The sequence below is a fragment of the Pseudopipra pipra genome, chromosome 24, assembly GCF_036250125.1.
Source record: "Pseudopipra pipra isolate bDixPip1 chromosome 24, bDixPip1.hap1, whole genome shotgun sequence".
Lineage (NCBI taxonomy): Eukaryota > Metazoa > Chordata > Aves > Passeriformes > Pipridae > Pseudopipra > Pseudopipra pipra.
The window spans coordinates 2552379-2570703 of NC_087572.1; the positions used below are offsets into that span (position 1 = coordinate 2552379).

The 18325-nt window shown below is 56.8% G+C and overlaps 1 protein-coding gene across 2 annotated transcripts; it reads right to left on the reverse strand.

The window, feature by feature from the left end:
* Positions 1–1879: 1879 nt before the first annotated feature.
* TRIT1 (tRNA isopentenyltransferase 1) lies at positions 1880–17572 on the reverse strand. 2 transcript variants are annotated; one of them, XR_010425048.1, is made up of 12 exons: positions 17385–17572; positions 11628–11770; positions 11115–11211; positions 10636–10784; positions 9642–9784; positions 9260–9371; positions 9042–9154; positions 7990–8067; positions 6556–6665; positions 6111–6228; positions 4811–4988; positions 3122–3199 (listed from the first exon to the last, which is right to left on the reverse strand). XR_010425048.1 is itself a non-coding variant. In XM_064635076.1 (11 exons), the coding sequence occupies exons 1-11, from the start codon at positions 17538–17540 to the stop codon at positions 3060–3062; spliced, it is 1359 nt and encodes a 452-aa protein (XP_064491146.1). In that variant the 5' UTR covers positions 17541–17569; the 3' UTR covers positions 1880–3059. The 2 variants fall into 2 exon arrangements, 1 of the variants encoding a protein (XP_064491146.1); XM_064635076.1 differs by lacking the exon at positions 4811–4988 and having other exon boundaries at positions 1880–3199; positions 17385–17569.
* Between the last annotated feature and the right edge of the window lie 753 nt (positions 17573–18325).

Below are 18325 nucleotides of genomic sequence, written 5' to 3' on the forward strand. Positions count from 1 at the left end.
GGCCAAACTTGTGACATGTCCCAGCCCTGACTGTTCCCCAGCGTGGCACCTGGCAGGGCAGAGCAAGTGGCACATCCCGCCCCAGCAAAGGGCAGCATTGCACGGATGAGCCATTTCCTGTGGGATGAGCAGATCGGAGCATTTTATACCCAAAATCTGGTAAGAAAAGGGAACCGAAAGGTGGAGGAGCAGAAGGAAGCACAAGTCACAGCCAGACTTTGGGCTCTGAGCTCTGGGGACAGCGAGGGCATTGGGGCTTGGCCACCCGTGTGGGCAGTGAGTCAGGGCCAAGCTCAGTGTGGTGGCCTGGCAGGGGCTGGTGGAGGCTGGAGGCAGCCAGCGATGGGGATGCAGATGGGGAGGTGCTGCTCACGTACCTCTCACTGCTGGACACAAGGATTTGTGCTGAACTGGCTGCCACGGTGCCCACGCTCCTTGGACCTGCATCTGCAGCTCTGCCTCGCACACAGCCCTGCCAGTGACCAGGGACAGGAGGCCACCCCAGTGCTGTGCCAAAACACCAGTGCCCAGGTGAGGGGGCTCCTCCGAGGACAGGCAGCGTCCTGTCAGCAAGGACACAGAGCTCCTCCAGCTCGAGCTCTCCGCTCGATGCTCAGCCAGGCCAGGGCGCTGAGGACTTTAATTGATGGTGAGCCAAGCCACGCTGGGCCTGGACTGTTTTCTAATCCCAGTGTAATTAATGACCTTATCTTTGGCCAAAGCCATTTAGATTAAGTGGCTGGTGTGATGGGCTCGGCGGCTCCGGCTGCACAGATGGAAGAGCCGCGTTTGTCTGGGGATTAGCGGAGGGCAGATGGAGTGAAGTGCCATTCCCATCCCCAAACCTCCCGGCACTGACAGCAGCCTGAAACCTGAGACCACAACAACTTTCTCAGCGAGTCCTGGCTGGGACTGGAGGGCGATTCCAAATTGTTTGTCCCTTCTGCAGGGCCCAGAGCAGGAGGAGCAGGAGATGGTGCTGGTGCCAGAACTGTGCGACCCTGCCTGGAGACCCTCAAACAGCAGAGGTACAACAGACACCGGCTCCCTCCCTGGAGAGCAAACCATGGCAAGGATGCCTGAATAAAACACTGTGTCCCCACTGACAGCCCCCACCTCTCCAAGGAAGCAAACTCACCTGCTCCTCACTGCTGGCAGGATCAGGGTGTGCTTCCTCCTTCCACTTCCCACCCCAGTCACAGTATGGACAAGTATGACAGACCCTGTTCTCCTGGGAAGGCCTGGGAGCCCCTGCTCGGCCATGGCTCAGAACAGCCCATCCTGAGCAGGCTCTTGAAGAGAACAGGCAGACTACAGTTATTGTGGAAGAGGAATAACATGTATCTGTGGGGATAACAAAGTTCATATTAAACCGATTAAGGATATTTAATCCATTTCTAACAGTATGGACATCTGACTGCACTCAGGAGCCGGAGCAGATAATCCCACCCCTCATTCCCAGTGCGGCCCCGTTTATCCTGGCCTGGCCTGGGGAGATGACTCAACATCTCCGTGCTGTCTGTCAAAAACCATGCCCAGCACACTGGCAGTGAGTGGGGCTCACATCCCGTCCATCCAGGCTGGGAGAACACGATTCCATGTCACGACCTCATGGCCTTGTGCTCCAGCCCTGGGCTGAGCCCATATCCATGGGCTGAGTCAGCATGGATGGCAAACAAGTCTGGGCTGGAGAAGAGGCTCAGCTGGTGCTGCACAGACCCAGCAACACAAATGCAGTGCCCAGCATTCCAAACCTGATGCCCAGCTCTGCCCAATGCCAAATTCCCAGCTCTTCCCCACATATTCCCTTCGGTACAAGCTCCCAAGCCACCCCACACTCCATCACACCCCCCAGAGCGTGACAGAAATAACTCAGTGCTGAGGAACACAAAAAGGAGGTTTAATCTAATCCCCACCAAAGCAGGAATCTCCAGAGCCTGCGCTGGCAGATCCACCCACGCAGCCCTTCCCCTCGCAGGATGAGCCCTGGGAGGTGGCTCTTGCCACATGGCACAAGCAGCTGAAGGAAAAACTTGCGCTCTACCAACCCAAAATCCTCCCAGGAGGAACTGTCCCAATTTCATTTGCCAGGAGAATCCCAAATGCCCTGGAAAAGGCTGTCCTGGTTTCACCAGAGCAGCATGCCGGGGAGCACAGAGGCACAGACGGCACTCACGTCCTCCAGGAACAATGCTGGGACACCAACTGCCTGGAACACCAGGAATTTGCTGCTCAGCAGCTCAGATTCAAATGCAGGGCTGGTTCCCACTGCCAAACCACAGTGTAAAACCCCCGGGAATTCAGCCTTAACTAGGACAGACTCATCTGTTGCAAACTCGATGAGATCATTTCCAAGTTCCTGTTTAACAGGTGCCAGCTCCTTCTGCACCTGCTGTGTGCTCAGGGATCAGCCTTCCCCCACTATGCTGGGAACATCTGCTCAGCTCCCTCAGAAGCTGTGGAAAAGGTTACTGGAAGAAGGAACCAGACCTGGACCTCCTGCCCTGTGCCCAGAGCGGAGAACCTGGGCCAGGTGGAATCAGAGAGCAAGGAAACCGCACCTGTTAACAGGGAGGTGAACCCACAATAATCCTGCAACTGTATTTCCATATAAAAGAACAAAAAAAAATATCCTCTCCACAATAAAGGCAGCAAGAGCTCCCTTAGCTCTGGAGCTGCACTCCTGGCCAAGCTGGAGGAGTCGGGGTATTTTTGTCTCTGGGATCCACACGTCCACATGCCAGCAGCATCAGCTCAACCATTCCAAGGATAACGCTGCCTCTCTGGCAGGAATTCACACTTTGCATGGGAGGACGCTCCCAGCAGCCTTGCCCTGGGGCCCAGCCCTTTCCAGGCAGGGCTGGGGAAGCTTGGGAACACGGCGGGATGAGGCCACGTGAAGAGGATCCAACGCAGCCGACGGCCTTTGCCATCACACACCTGCCTCATCCCCAAAAAAAGGACTCAGCTCGTTGGTTCAAGGCTGCCCAGGACTAAGGTGCTTCCTCGCCATGCAGGTGGATGCACAGCTGATCCTCTTTGCCAGCTGGTTTCCAGGCCTATGGCACAGGCAGGCTGCCATCCTCATCTGAGGTCTCTGTGTCCCCACTGTCCCCGGCAGTCCCTGTGGCACAGCTGGCTGCCTCCAGCTTCCTCCTCTTCTTCAGGTGGTGCAGGTGGGATTTGGATCTTGTGTGAGCTGGAGGCAAACAGAGCAGTTTAATCTGTGGAATTTGGAGGAGGAAACACTCAATCCTCCCTTCCCACCCTCCCGCACAACTCACTCCTGCAGAAAAGTGAACTCCCAAGCCCCACCCTGGCTGTTTCTCTGGACACTTCTAGGCCAAACTATCAGGGCTCAGAGGGGGACAATGCTCCCAAACCTCCTCCTGAACACAGGGAGGACTGGAAGAAGGAATAATCTTGGTTCTGTACATGCAGAAGAGTCCATGTCATGACTCAGTTCTCCCAGGAAGTCTGCTCCCAGCCTCTCCCAAGAGGGCGGGAGAAGGGAAAGTGTTTCCAAAGAGGTGGCACTTTGCAGGTTGCAGGTGAGGTTGTGCAACTCTCAGCTCCCTGTGGAGCTCTGCCAGGATCATTTGTAGGGCTGGATGCCTGCACCACAGCACTGGGAATATCCTGTGCATCTACAGAGCAGTCAGGGATGGAGCCTGGAGCACAACTACACTTCTGCATAACCCCAGGGCAATGCCCCAGCCAGGAGGGCACTGCAGCAGCAGACAGAGGGGAACACAGGGGTAACCCCAGGGATTCAGCTTGTATGGACACAGCGGGGCAGCAGGAGCTGCATTTCTGTGTGAAATCACATCCTCAAGGACGGCAAAACCTCCTCTATTAGTGTTTTTAACTCAGGGAAGGTGCTTTGTCTGACCACCTTAGCGGGGCGGTTCTGCTGTTTCCAAAGAGATCAGAGCAGCAATTAAAGCACAAACTTTTCAAGCAGGGCCTTAATTAAACAAGGGTATTTTTCTCGCTGAATTAAGGCCCTCAGGTGTTTTCCAGTCATCCTTTTTCTGCCAAAGGATGAAATTACATGCAAAGCTGCTGCTTTATCACAATGCTGGAGGGTCACCCTCAGCTTGAAGTAAAGTCTCACCTCTTGCAATTTGTCACAAGCAACACCAAAGCTGCAGTGGCTGAAGAAGGGCTGATTGCTGCTGCTATCTGGGGAGTCGAGCTCTTTAAGTCCACACAAATTGTATAATTACATAAAATTTTAAAATCTTCCAGAGCCAGCAGGGTACTGGGAGCAGTTCCCAGAACTATCTGCAACTTGACTTAAGAAAACAGACCAGATTGCAGATCCACTCAGTTCCCACCACTGTTTTCACCTTCCTTTTCCATTTTGCAGGCACAAGTAGCACCCAGGTTTTGGGCCATTTTTCTCCCACCATCTGGGGGATTTGAGCCCAGTTCAGCTGGATGCAGAGAACAACAGCTGGTCTTGGTTGAGGGAGGTACTGTCACAATCGATTGGAATCTGGGATGACATCCCTAAGGACGTGGAGCTGCAGCTGTGGTGTTTGAGGAGCTCCCACTCGGTCACAGAACTTGCTGGACCTGGAGGGGTGACAGGGTCCCTGACAGCTCTGAGAGTGCTCTAGTTCTGGGGCAGGCAGAGCTCCTTCAAAGCACCTCCAAGCTGAGACTGGCTAAAATAACAACTGCACTCACAAACTGATCTCATTACAATGAGCTTCCATCTTTGCTTCCAGCACTTCCCCAGCTCAGTCGGAATAAGTGACTCGTTCAAATCTGAAGATCTACAGCCTGGGAAATTTATCTTTACCTTGTGTCTGCGTGTGTTGGTTTTGGCTGGGGCAGAGTTGGTTTCCTTCACAGTGGCCGGTCTGGGGCTGTGTTTGGGTTTGTGCTGAACACAGGGTGGATAATTCAGGGATGTTTTGTTGTTGCTGAGCAGCTCTTGAACGGCGTCAAGGCCTTTTCTGCTCCTCAGGCCACCACGGCTGGGGGTGCACAAGGAGTTTGGAGGGGACACAGCTGGGACAGCTGATCCCAGCTGACCCCAGGGATATCCCAGACCATAAGGCTCATGCTCAGTATATAAAACTGGGGGAGAAGAAAGAGGAAGGGGGGGATACTGGGAGGGATGGAGTTTGTCTTCCCAAGTCACCATTAGATGTGATGGAGCCTGGCTTTACTGGGAATGGCTGAGCACCTGCCCAACCACGGGAAGCAGGGAATTAATTCCTTGTTTTGCTTTGCTTTCTCTATTAAACCGTGTTTAACTCAACCCACAAGTTTTCCTCACTTTTACCCTTCCAGTTCTCTCCCCCATCCCACTGGTGGGCAGTGGGCCAGTTGGGATCAGCTGTCCCAGCCAAAACCAGCCACTGTGCAAGTCTCGGATGCAGCTGGGGTTAAACCACGACCCTGCACATCCTGCATTTGGGCAACACATGGAGATTTACCAGTTTCATTTCTGCAGCCAGTTTCTCCACTACTTTTTGTTTCTGGCTCTCAGCATGAGCCTCCCAGCACAGATAAATTCACTGACTTAATCTGATTCCAGCTGAGCTCTTTTAAAGTAAGTCTATTGAAAATAGAAAATCCCTTTCTATTACTATACTTTTAAAAAAAAAAAAGAAAAAAAAGAACCCCATACAAATAGGATACACTGGAGCAAAAGAGAGCTATTAAAACATTAAGATACTTTCATTTATACAGCAGAATTTTAGAAGAAACAGATTTGTTCTGTGCTTTTTGAGGAAGCATCCAAAGTGTTGTAAAGGACCAGCAGCCCTGACTAAACACAGTCAGATGCTACATCCAGATCCCTGGCATGACACTCCCTGTGTTTACTGGGTGCTGGGGAAGGGGGGAAGCCTGGGGAAGGGGGGAAGCCCGACAGATGGTTGCTGTGGCACAGCTCCTGCACCCCCTCTGGGCTTGCAAATGGCTGCTTTCATCCAGGGGCTGTAAACAATCCTTGAAAGCCCAAGATCATGTGCCGAGGGTCATCCGGCCACACAGAGACAGCCAGGGAAGCTGCTCCATCCCTCCCTCCACATAACCACACTCGCTGTGTCCCCTCCCAGGCCCCTCCTGTCCCCCTGCTGGAATCCTACCTGCCCACTCCCTGTCCCCGATGATGAGTCTGTCACAGAGCTCACACACGCGATGGCTCCGCTTGTTCTCGGTCACATCGTGCTCCATCTTCAGGGGCTCTGCCGGGGGCTCCCGTCCCTGCAGATTAAATAATGTCTCAAATTGGTTTCTGGCATGAGAATTTGCCCCTCTGTGTTCACTTTGGTAGATGAGTTTGGGATGTGGGCTCGCCAAACCCAGACACTAAGGTGGGCAGGACAAACACTGCAGTTTTATCAAGTGGAACACTGGGCATTAGGAGAAATTTTCAGCTTAGACAACAAACTTCTACTACTGCAAGGAAAGCCCAAGGCTGGACACGTAAGCAGCCAGCCCTGCTCAAGGGAGAGACTGTGTGCCAAGTCATGGGGCCTGGAGACTGCTGAGACTGCCACTGCTCGTGTGTTCACTCCAGTTATCCAGTACCTGGATGAAGCTCTCCACAATCTCCAGAGCAGGTTTCAGCACATCCTCCTCCCACCGCTGGAGATCAGACACCTCCAAGCCATACACTGGTGGCACGTTGGGCCCAGGACCTACAGAGACACGGGAAGGCAGGTCACCACCAGAACCCCCAGCAAGCAGCAGGAACACCCTGGAACTCAAGGAAGCCTCTCCACGGCTGGCTGCCTTCAGGAGAGCACTGCAGAACCTGAGCATGCCAACAGCTCGTCACGAGAACAACCACCCCACCCCAGCCACGCCCCACAGGAGGCTGAGGAAGATGAAAAAGCTGGATCCAGGCACAAAGCCATCACACCAAGCTTACAAGAAGATGCAGATGTGGAGCCTCAGAGCTGTAATTGATTGTGCAGGGGCTGGTGCTCCCAGGTCACGGCAGGAGATACTTTACCAGTGCCTCAATCTGACAAGGGACAGGTTCACAGCCACCCTGGGACTGATGCCAGGGCACGGGGCACTTGCTGCAGCCCAGCCTGGGTGAGAGAGCTGCTTTGAGAGAGTGCCAGCTCCCTGGGGCAACGTGGCTGCTCTCTGTGGCTCACCTGCCCTCCACAACTCACCTGCCCACAGGCACATGGTTGTCCCTGCCCGGACAAAGCCATCAAAAGGTGCCGCCTGCCAGTCCCCAGCAGGTGCTGGTTTTATTGCTGTACCCACAAACAAGCCCCTGACAGGGCCCATCTGAAGCACACCTGCCACCAGAAAGGTGAGCCGCAGCCACCCAGCACATGGCTCCGGGAGAGCTCTTGAGCCCCGTTCAAAGTCCATCTTTCTTCTGACTTGAGTTTCTCCCTGCCTTTTTTATTATTATTATTATTATTGTTTATTTTATTGTTGTTTTGCCCCTACCGAGCACCTTTCAACAAGTGCCCGGCTCCCAGCTGCTGCTGCTGGCCCTGCTCCAAGGCTGGGGCTGGGACAGGGAAGTCCTGCTGGCTCCCTGCCACCACAGAGAGCACAGCCCAGGCTAAGAGCAGCCACAGGGCTCCTGCTCCTAATCTGGAGGGCAGCTGTCAAATGGGCTTTTCTCCCTGCAGAGCCAGGAGCATGTGTGGGTGCGTGGGGACCCCCTCCCTGAGCCCCTCAGGAGCTGCTGGTGGGATAATCTGCAGGGATGCTGTGGCCATCATCATCATCCACCAGAGCCTGGCACAAGGCTTACTGTGTCCTGTTGGGATTTTATCCATCCTGATGGCACTGCTGTGGGGAGGGGATGGGGTACAGGGTAGAGTGAGGAGGAGGTGGCTTCTGAGTGTCTGGGATGAGAGGCTGTGCTCAGGGCACACATGGACACAGACTGCCCCAAAGCACCACTCTCCCCTCTCCAGCTGGAGTGGGGGATGCACTGAGGAGGGATGAGGAGAGGTGTAAGAACAGGGATGGGAACAGAGGACTCACGTTTCAGGAAGCGGTTTCGCACCCATTTGTTCTGCCTCCGGGCGTATTTCTTGGTCACCTGCTTCAGGGCCTGGATCCCTTTGAAACAGGGGGATTAAAGAAGAGAAAAAAAAAAACCCCAAAGGTCAGGGCAATGCTGCAAACTGAGCTCAAAGCAGTGAGAAGAGGCTGTTGGCTCCAGGGGGGGAATCACACAAGACAGATGTTTGTGCTGGGTGGCACCACCAGAATTATTTCTACTGTCAGTCTGGGGGGCTTGAGCCAGCACTGAGAAGGGTCATCACAGCAAAGAGGTCAAGCCCTGACAGACAGTGTAGGGGCAGTGGCAGCGTGGAAAGGCTGGATAAGATGTCCCAAATACCCCTGAATGAACAGTGGGTGGAAAGAGCCCAAACCCTCCATTCTGAAGCTTTTAGCAGGTAGGACAATCAAGGGCTGCACTGCTCTCATAATGCCTAATTGAACGATTCTCTGCACAAATGGAGCCCAGGACTGCTTGTCCCACCCACAGTGGGCCCAGAGGATGATTTACCACTGTACCACCAGTCAATATTTCATACCAGGCTTATCATATCCCTCCTAATTGTCTCCTGAGCAGACAAAACAAGCCCCTTCTGCACCAGACTTGTTTTCAAGCCTTTTATCATTTCTGTGGTTTCTTCAGTCTCCATCTCCACACTGAACCCTCCTTGAGTTCTGCTTCAGTCCTCCTTTCTACCCCTGTTCTGCACAGCATTCACAGCCCAGCTGGGATCCCATCACCCAAGTAGACCAGCCCCAGATCCCACGTCATGCTGTGCCCTGTACATCCTGCAACGAGGCCTGGGGGAAGGGAGGGGTTGCTCTGGGTATGCTCAGAGACGCTCTCCAAGCCCTGGAAAATGAGTCCCTGCTCTCTTGAGCTGGCAGAAGTGGGAAATGCAGAGAGAAAGGTGCAGCTCAACCCCAACAAGACCTGCCCCAAGGTCTGACCTTGGTCCAGACCATCTTGTGGTGTCACCTGGAGCTGTGTGGGGCTGAGGGACGTGGGGCACACAGGGTGCTCCTCCCACCTTTCTGCAGCAGCAGGGCACTGGTCTCAGGTGAGCAATTCCCTTCACTGACGAGGTACTCGTGGAACTCCTTGAAGCCAATGGACTGGAAGATGCCATGCTGGTAATCCTGCCTGGAGAACAAGACAAGGGGCGAGAGTCACAGCCATCCCCTTGTCCCAGCCCTTCCCAGAGGAAGCTGGGGAGTGGGAGCAGAGAGGAGCTGCCTCCTCACCCACCGGTTCTCGGCCACCTTCTGGCGGTTGTAGCGGCGGTGGAAGTCCCGCAGCTCCTCCAGCAGCCCTGCAGCCAGCATGTCATCCACCCGCTTCTCCAGCCGGGCATCCAGAGCTGGGGGCAGGACAGCAGGGCACGCTCAGCCCCTGGAGCCCTGCCCTCGGGAGGCCCAGGGCTGGACAGTGTGCCAGGACGTGATTCGGCACTGCCAACCTCCCGCCCCACCCGAGCACGGCAGGGCCCAGCAGGTGAGGGGAATGAGCTTTCTGTCACACCCACTGGTGCCAAAGGAATTGCTGCCTTCTCCAGGGAGGAGGCTGGGGCAGAAGCAGGGAGTCAGCCCTAACCCTGCACCACCTTAGCCAGCCAGGAGCCCGTTCTCACCTGCCTGGTCTGCATGGAGCCACAAGATGCAGGAATGTGGGTATTTCAGGGGCCCACCTAAGGGCCCCCCACCTTCCTCCTCCTGCTGCTGGTGCAAGATTTCACTGTGGGGGATCCCTGTCTCTTCAAACACTTGGAGGCTCCTGTAAGCAGAGACAGACAGAGCTCAGAGGCTCGGTGAGAATGAGCTTTTCCCATTTCCCCAGCAGCCCCGGGGGCTCCAGCAAAGGGAACCGCAGACACTTGCTGGGATCCAACCCTCTCATGTGGGGGGAGGGCAGGTTTCATCCCTCTCCCGTGCCCGGCATCCGTGCACACCCAGGTCCTGGGGGCACCCAAGGAGCCCAGAGCACAGCCACCCACTCCTGCCTGGCACTGGGACAAGCCTTGCAGGGGACAGGGACCTGGCTCCAGCCCTGCCCTTTCCAGCCAGGCAGGGCTGCAGGGAAGGGGCCAGCGCTGCTGATGCTGCTGCAGAGCTTTACCACCAGCTCAGCCCAGCCCAGCCAGGGAGGTGCAGGAAGCTGTGCTGGGTGCCCAACCCTCTGTCCCCTGCACCGTGCGAATGGGGTGGGTGGTGTTCTGCTCCCCCCCGGGCCAGGGCTCGGCTGGGATGGGCCCGCCAAAGCAGCAAGCCTGGTCTTGCTGCCGTGCTGTTCCCACAGAGCTCAGTTATGTTACTCAGCCAGCACAGCAGCTTGTCTTTAAATAGCTCCAGATAAACCCTGCTGCTGGGGCAGGGCAGCGGGAGCAGCCCCGGTGTGCACAGCCCAGGGGTGAGGCGCTGCCCCGGACCCCAAAGGCAGCTCAGGCAGGGGTCTGTGTGGCCAGAGGTCTCAGAGCCCAGAGAGCTCCCCAACCCCAGTGCTCCAAGGTCCCACTGCGAGGCCAGGAGCAGAGCCCGGGGTGGGAGAGCCACCTTCCCAGGCACACGATTCCCTGGGGAAGGGGTGCTGGGCCCTGGCACCTCCTGCCCCGGGCATGCCAAGCTCACCGGGCCACTTTGCGCTTGTCGTGGGGGTGCAGCTTGGCCGCCATCTCGGGGTCCACCCGGCTCAGGCGGCGGTGCAGCTCAGCGCTGTCCAGCTGCTCCAGCTCCACCTTCCTGTCGCTGACCGGCCCAGGGGCACTGCTGGTCTTCTCCTGTGGGGCACAAAGGCAGCCCTGAATCAAACTGCTCATCCCTGTGCAAGGCCAGAGGAAGGAAAAAAGATCCTCCAGACCCACGGGGTGAACAAGGGGCTTTGGGTTCTCCTTGCCCCACTCTAGCAGGGGCAGCACCGAGCCTGCCTTGAACGTGGGGCTCGCAGAATAACAGAATATTCTATGTTGGAAGGGACCCAAGAGGATCAATAAGTCCAACTGTTAAGTGAACCCACAGTCTTGGCATGTTTAGCACCATGCTCTAACCAACAGAGCTAATCTCAGGGTCTCTAACCCCTTCCCAGAGGGATTCACAGCCCCCCACGGTACCTTGGTGTTGATAAGGACCTTCCAGAGCAGGGACTCAATGTAGTAGTTGGTTCCTCCCACAACAATCGGGATCTTGTCTCGGGCAAAGATATCTTCAATGTGCCATAGTCAGGGAGGCTAAGCACAGATGTAAGGCAGGGCTGAGGGAAGCAGCACCTTGGGGCCCACTCTCCCAGCCCCACGGGGCCAGTGAGGCTGCAGGACAGGGTTAAAGGTGTCCCTCATCTCTCTGTTACCTCTGCCAGCCACCACCAAAAACTCGGACACCCAGGGACTGCCAGGGAGGGCAATGCCCAGCTCAGCTGTTGCAGAGCAGCAGAGATCTTCCCTGGGCTGCCCTGAGCATTAGCTGGGTAAGAGAAGCTCCAACCCCCCCCCCCCCCAGCAATATCCTCTGAAAAAACAGAGTTAGTTGGGATATGAGAGCCCAAACACTGATCTCTGTGGCAGGTCTGGCCATAGAGGTGGGAAGCCCATATCTGCTTGGCCAGGCAGGCTGCAGTGTGAAAGGATATCAGAGCCATGGCTTTGTCCCTGAAATCCACCACTGTGTAGTTGGAGACAAGGGGATCCACAAAGCTGATCATGTGGTGCCTGCACAGACGCTGCTCCTGAGGAGAAACCTTGTTGGTGATGATGTCCAAGCCCTTGTACACCTGTGGAAGAGAAGAGCCCGTCCTTCACCTCTGTACCCATGAAACCTGCACCAACCACTGCTCCTTCCCCCCCCCTACAGCCCCTGCCTGTCCCAGTCACCCCTCAAAGCCCCTTGCTGGTCTCTGGAGCAGGCAGCACAGGCAGGGGCACGTGCCCTATTCAGGCAGGGCAGCAGGAATCTTGCCAACTCCTGCTCTTGCCAGGGCCAAACTGCATCTCTCTGGTGTTTGTTCCTGCCCATGGGAGATGAACTGTTGAGTCCAACCACACGTGACTGCTTTCCTGGTTTGATATAACCCTGTAATTAGGGATGGAAAGGCTGATTGAACAATCAGAGAGCAGAGTCAGAGCCCAGTCAATGCCACCAGCCCAGCACAGAGCTCTGAAACAAGGGCAGCTACCTCCAAGCTGCCACCTCCTCATCTGCTGCTGTTTGCAGCTAAAAGCTCAGAGGTACCTCTCTCCAGACACCCATTTCCAGCACAGCACGGAGTCTCATGCAAGGACAAGGATCACTGCTTCCTGTAACACACAAAGATCTCTCTGGATGCAACATGGAACTCCATGGAGCCTCCTAAACACACACAAACAGTCTGAGCTCAGGCACACCTTAAAAGCCTGACATGCTGCCTGTTCTCCCTTGAGACACTTGGATACAGAGCAAGCTACACATCAGTGCAGGTCAGTGACCCCAGGAAAAAGTGGCACTGTCCTGGCCAAGGTGCCAGGACACTGGTGAACACAACCAGCAGCATTTGATGTGTCTTCAGTCTCAAGTTTGGGATACATAACCTGGGAGAGCACTGCTGAGACATGCTAGCCCTCAGTGAGAGCAGTGCAGGGAGAAAAGCCACCCAAACCAACCCCTCAGGAACATTCCTGGCAAAGAGCCAAGACAACCTGGATCCCAGCAGATGCACCAAATCCACCCTCCAGGCTGCATAAAGCACCAGCCACAGCCCAGCCCACAGATCCAGGCGGTGCAAGGACTGGAGATGCCTCGGGCTGGAGTCCCATCCCCACAGCTCAGCAGAGCCCTTCCTGATGAGAGCAGATTCCACCCAGGAGAAGGGAGGATGGCCCCTCAGCCTGCTTCCCATGGCATGCAAACACAGCCCTCCTCAGCACAGGGTGTCCTGTGCCCCGGCACTGTCCCAAGCACACCTGTCAGTGGGTGCTGCAAGGTTCTGCAGAGCTGCAGATAAACAGGGATCAGAGTGGGAACTTGCATCCCAAGGGTGCTGGCAGTGGGGCACACAAAGCCTCTCAGCCCAGCCCAGCTCTGCACGATAAAGGAGGTACTTTGGAAGGACGTGTTTTGTTCTCAGCACCTTCCTGCTTAGAGAAGTCTCTCAGCTTGGGATAAACTCTGATAATGGGAAAAAGGACTGGAAATAGCTGTACTCATTTCCTCCTCCATCAACCAGAAACCACCCCAGCCAGAGAGCCAGACTTTAAGAAATAAATTTCCCCTTAATACCCTCTGAGAAGCTGCCAAACCTCCGGCTGCAGCATGACCTCCACCCACTGCTCCCCTGGTCCCAGGCAGAAGGACAAGGTGACACAGAGGTGACCCACGGGCACCAGGCACGGAGTGGCAGCCAGGGACAATCCAAGGTTAGTGGAGCAGGAAAGTCCAATCTCTGCCTGGAGCAGTCATGTGAGCTACTGGGGTGGCTGAACCAGCACTGCTCCTGTCTTGCCTAACTCTGGCACTTGCTGCCGGGAGGGTGAGGGCCGGCTCCTGCTCCTGTCCTGAAAGGCTCTCCCCGGGGCAGGGCAGAGGGAGGGCAACCAAATACTCTTCCCTTCTGCCCTGCAGAAACCCAGCTGCCTCAGGGGATGGTGAGCAGGCAGGAGAGGCCCACAGGCAGCTCTGCCAACATGCCCCGTGGCTGCAGGCAGCCTATTGATCCCTGGGCTCAGCAGCTCCATTCAACACAGGGCTCCAGTCGGCACCGAAAGCCTTTGAATTCGGTGAGCTTTGGCTCAGTGCCTGCCCTCCCCATTTCCAGCCCTTCAGCTCCTCCAATTCCCACTGTCTGTCTGCAATCACAGTGAATACAGTGGGCTGATGGGAGGCTCGGAGTCAGGCAGGAGCTCCCAGTGCCCTGCATGGGCAGATCCAGGATACACAGTTCACGCTGCAATCCCCAGGTTCTCCTGGAGATTAAACACTCGAGAGGCTCCTGGAGTATCTGGCAACTAGAGGAGGAATGTGGTGTCAGTGTGTGGGCTGGGAGGAAACAAAGGCAGCCTTTTACACACACCCAGCAAAGCCCAGAGAAGGTTTCCACCAGCTGGCTGTCGGCAGGGCCTCGCACCAAGACGTCCTCCTGACACTCATTTCTATTTTCAGCCAGTGGCTCAGATAAGCCTTTGTTGCTTTCTAAGGCCCCAAAACAGATTAGCAGCAGCCTGGAGCAGCCGGCCTCCGAGACACGGAACACAAGCCAGGACTAAAGACGCTTAGCCTTGACGGCGTCCTCCCACCTCTGCGCTGAGCCCCCGCACAGGCGGCCCCGCGGCTCCGGGCTGGAAGGGCAGCGCCGTCCCCTTGGAAAGGATGGGGACACTGAGGCAGGAGACACAAACACCAGAGATCCCCAGGACGTGGTGCCTCGAGGATCCACAGCCCGGGAAGGGCAGGCTCTCCCAAAGCCTGGCTCTGCCACCAGTTTCACCCACAATCCCAAACTCTGCCCCTCTGTCGCCATCGGCGCTCGCGGGGGAAAGGTACCCCCTGGTACTTCTATACCACAGTATACAAGGTGATATGAGTGGCCCCAGACACATTCAAACCACCTACAGTCAGGAAAAGCATCAACATTTCACGGGGACCAAGGGATCTCCCAGCTGGAGACGGGCATGGAGGACCCAAACCAAGCAAAGGTGCAAGGAGAACATAATTCACTCCCCACTCTGACCCCTGCCAGGAGAGTGATGTCAGAAAAGGCTCTTAAAATGTCATGACTTGAAATACTAACTAATAAATGTACCCAGTGTACTAGAGCAATCTCTGGAGAAGGACTGCATCACCACTTCCAAGGGTGAAATCCAGAAGGGACAGTGGGATTGTAAGCAATTGGGATTGCTGCATGTTCATTACTCTGCCAGGAATGAAGAAATAGGACTGGCTTCACCCTGCCTGGCTTTCCAAGGAATTACTTACTCATCAACAAAACTCACTGGGATGACAAACAGCAACAGAAAGGACAAAAAGAAAGATTAAGAGGCCAGCAGATTAACCAGAGCTCCTGAGCTGCAAGCAGGCAGCAGCTAAGTCTGTAATTTGACCACAGCAACTCACAGCCATGACGAAAACACCCTGGAGATAGATGGAGTGGTGCCTGTGTGTGGAACAGGTGGGCTTGGGGCTCCCTGGCCCCTTCCCGAGCCTGGCTCCAACTCCAGCAGCTGCCCAAAACACTGCCAGCATTTGTCAGAGCTCCACGGAGCCCAGGGATGAATGGACAACAGGGGCTGAGGGCGACACGGTCGCTGGCAGCTGTCAGTCCAGAATGAGCAATGGGGTTTTTAAAACCCGGCAACTCTTCCACAGGGACACCAGAGCCAGCTCTGCGTGGCAGAGGGAGGGATACGCCGCGGGGGGAGACAATATTCCACGGGAACAAAGCCAGCAAGAAAGCAGCCCCGGCTGGGGGGCACGGGGGGTCAGTGGAGTGTGGTGGGGGAGGCGCAGCCCCTCGGGGCCGGGCCTTGGGGCTGCCGGGCTCCCCCTCCTCGCCGCCCCTTGGGGCCGCGCCGGCAGCACGGTGCATTACGGGATAAAACAGCGGAGCTGCTCGGCTCTGGCTCCACAGTCACGCTAGAATGAGATTAAAAGGAAAGGAGGACAAGAGCCACTGGAGCCTGGATGCCATTGGGCGCCTGCAGCAGAGTCCTCCCAGCGCCCGCATTCCCATAGTGGGACCTGAAACAACCAGAGCACAAAATACACGCTCCAAAACATCCACCAGCGTGCGGCGGGAATTCACAGCGTGCCAGGCGGCCCCAACCACGTCTGCAGAGCTCGGGGTGCAGCAGCAGCCTCGTGTTCACAGGATCATTCAAGCCAACAGCCACTTCCCTGCTATTAAAGCTGGACAAAGCTTCCGCGCTTTGCACGAATGTTTTGCCCCTGTGGGATTTTGTCACTTCAGCTCAGACCTCAAACGCTTCTTCCCCAAGAGTTTAAGGAAAACATTCCATGAAATTACTTTCTGATTGCTTGCTCCAAAATCAGGAGAGGGAGTTTTTAAGTTTAGCTCTCTAGGACACAAACAATGACCAGCAGTGGCAGGCTGGGGCAGGAAACCAGGAGGTGGGCACAGCACAGCAGGTGTGTGTCCCTGAGCAGCACAAAGGGTGGTGTTGGCAGAAAACACCTTTTTAGAAAGCGTAATAAATACATTAAACGTTACACTTGGTGGAAAGTTCAGGCACTACAGGAAGAAGACCATGAAAGTGTGGATTAGGAAAACATTTTGTTAAACAATAACAAAATTGTTATTCTTGTGGTGGCCGAAATGTACATTGTGACAAAGCTCCTGCAGCTGAACACCATTAGGACCAAAAAATGAGGTATGGCTCCTCAGTGTTGACTGAACCCAAGTAAACAACTGATATATTTATTCCATGCTGCTGTTTGCAATAAGAGATGACACCACTTGTCACTGGCAAGTGATATTAAAAATATAATTTTTAATACCCTTTCCCATATCTCTTGGTGTCCCTTTGCTAGTGAGGAGGATATCACCCTGGGTGTCACTCATTACCAAGTAACTCCAGCTGCTGCCTCTCTCAGTTAACCCCTTACACCTCCATGTAGCTTTGGGTGGGCTAAAATTAAAACATCTTTGTTTTGGTTTCCTTTCAGAAGGATTTTATTTGGGATGGGGTGGCTGTATACTCCCAGCCCTGCAGTTTCGGTTGTGCCACCATGTTCAGAGCCCACAAACCCACAGGGCACCGTCCTCTGGCTGCAGGAGAGGAGATGGTGACACTGCTCACACTGAACAAACAACTACCAAGCAGGACAGGGGCACCAGGGCTGGGACAGGGACATCAGGATAGGGGCACTGGGACTGGGACATGGGCATCAAGACAGGGACACCAGGACACTGGAGCTGGGACAGGAGCACTGGGACAAGGGTACCAGGGCTGGGACAGGACACGGGCACCATGTCCAGACAGGGGCACAGGGACTGGGCACTGGGACTGAGACAGGGGCACTGTGGCCTGGACAGGGTCACCAGAACAGGGTCACCAGAACAGGGTCACCGGGACCTGGAGAGGGTCACCAGGGCAGGGGCACCGGGACAGGGTCACTGGGGCTGGGACAGGGCACCGGGAGCGCTCCCAGCGAGCAGGATCCGTTCCCCGTGCTCTCCCCGGCAGACACCCCGACACAGGGCCCGGGGGCTCCCGGGGGGGCACCAGCCCGCAGCCCCCCGGGGCTGAGCCCCTCCGAGCCCCGCCCGGGCCCTGCCGCCCCTCCAGGCCCAGCCCGGGCCCTCCCCGGTGCAGCCCAGGCCGCCTCCCAGCGCCGCGGGCCCGGCCCGGGGCCCGCCCGCGGCCTGCCCGGGGCCCGGGGCCCGCTCCCGGCCGTACCTGCATGGAGTCGGCGCTGACGATCTCCCCGCCGAGGCGCAGCCCGAGCTGCAGCGCCAGCGCCGACTTCCCGGTGCCGGTGGCTCCCAGGATCACCACGAGCGGCCGCGGCGGCCGCGGGGCCCGGCCCAGGCACAGCGCGGCCGCCGCCGCCATGGCCCGGCCACGGGCGGGCGGGACGGGGGCGGGACGGGGCCGGGGCCGCCCGCGGGGAGGGTCCGGGCCGGGCCCCGAGCACCGTGCGCCCCTGCCCGCCGGCGTTCCGGAGCCCAGCGCGGTCCCTCCCGGTGCCCCCGGGGCACTCCACGTGTCCCGAGACACGCCCCCCCCCCCCCCGTGACCCCGGGGCCCTCCACGTGTCCCGGCTCCCCAGACCCAGCCCGGTCCTTCCCCGTGTCCCCCGGTCTCGCCCCGAGTCCTCAGACCCAGCCCGGTCCTTCCCCGTGTCCCCCGGTCTCTCCCCGTACCCCTGGGTCCCTCCCTCCCCGAGTCCTGGGTCCCCAGAGCCAGCCTGGTTCCCCTTCCAGCATTCTGGGTCTCCAAACCCATCCCCACGCCCCTGCCTTCTTTTGGGGGCCTTTGCTCCCCTCTTCCCCCCCCCAAAATCCCTCTGGGCCCCTCACACCCGTGTCCACGCGTGGGGCTCAGCCCCGCGGTCCCTTTTTTTTCCAGGGAGTATAACGGGGTGGAAGGGATGCTGTTGCCGCGGCAACGGTGCGGGAGGATGAGGAGCGGGGGCTGTTGCCATAGCAACGGGGCAGAGTAGGATGATGCGGGGCTGTTGCCATGGCGAGGGAGAAGAGCACATTGCCGTGGCAACCGCAGGCTCCGCGGAGACTCGTCCTCCCCATCGCCACAGCAACTGGAGGGGATGGGGAGCGGGCGGCTGTCTCCGTGGCAACAGAGGGCAGGGAAATGGGGAGGCGGTTGCCATGGCACCT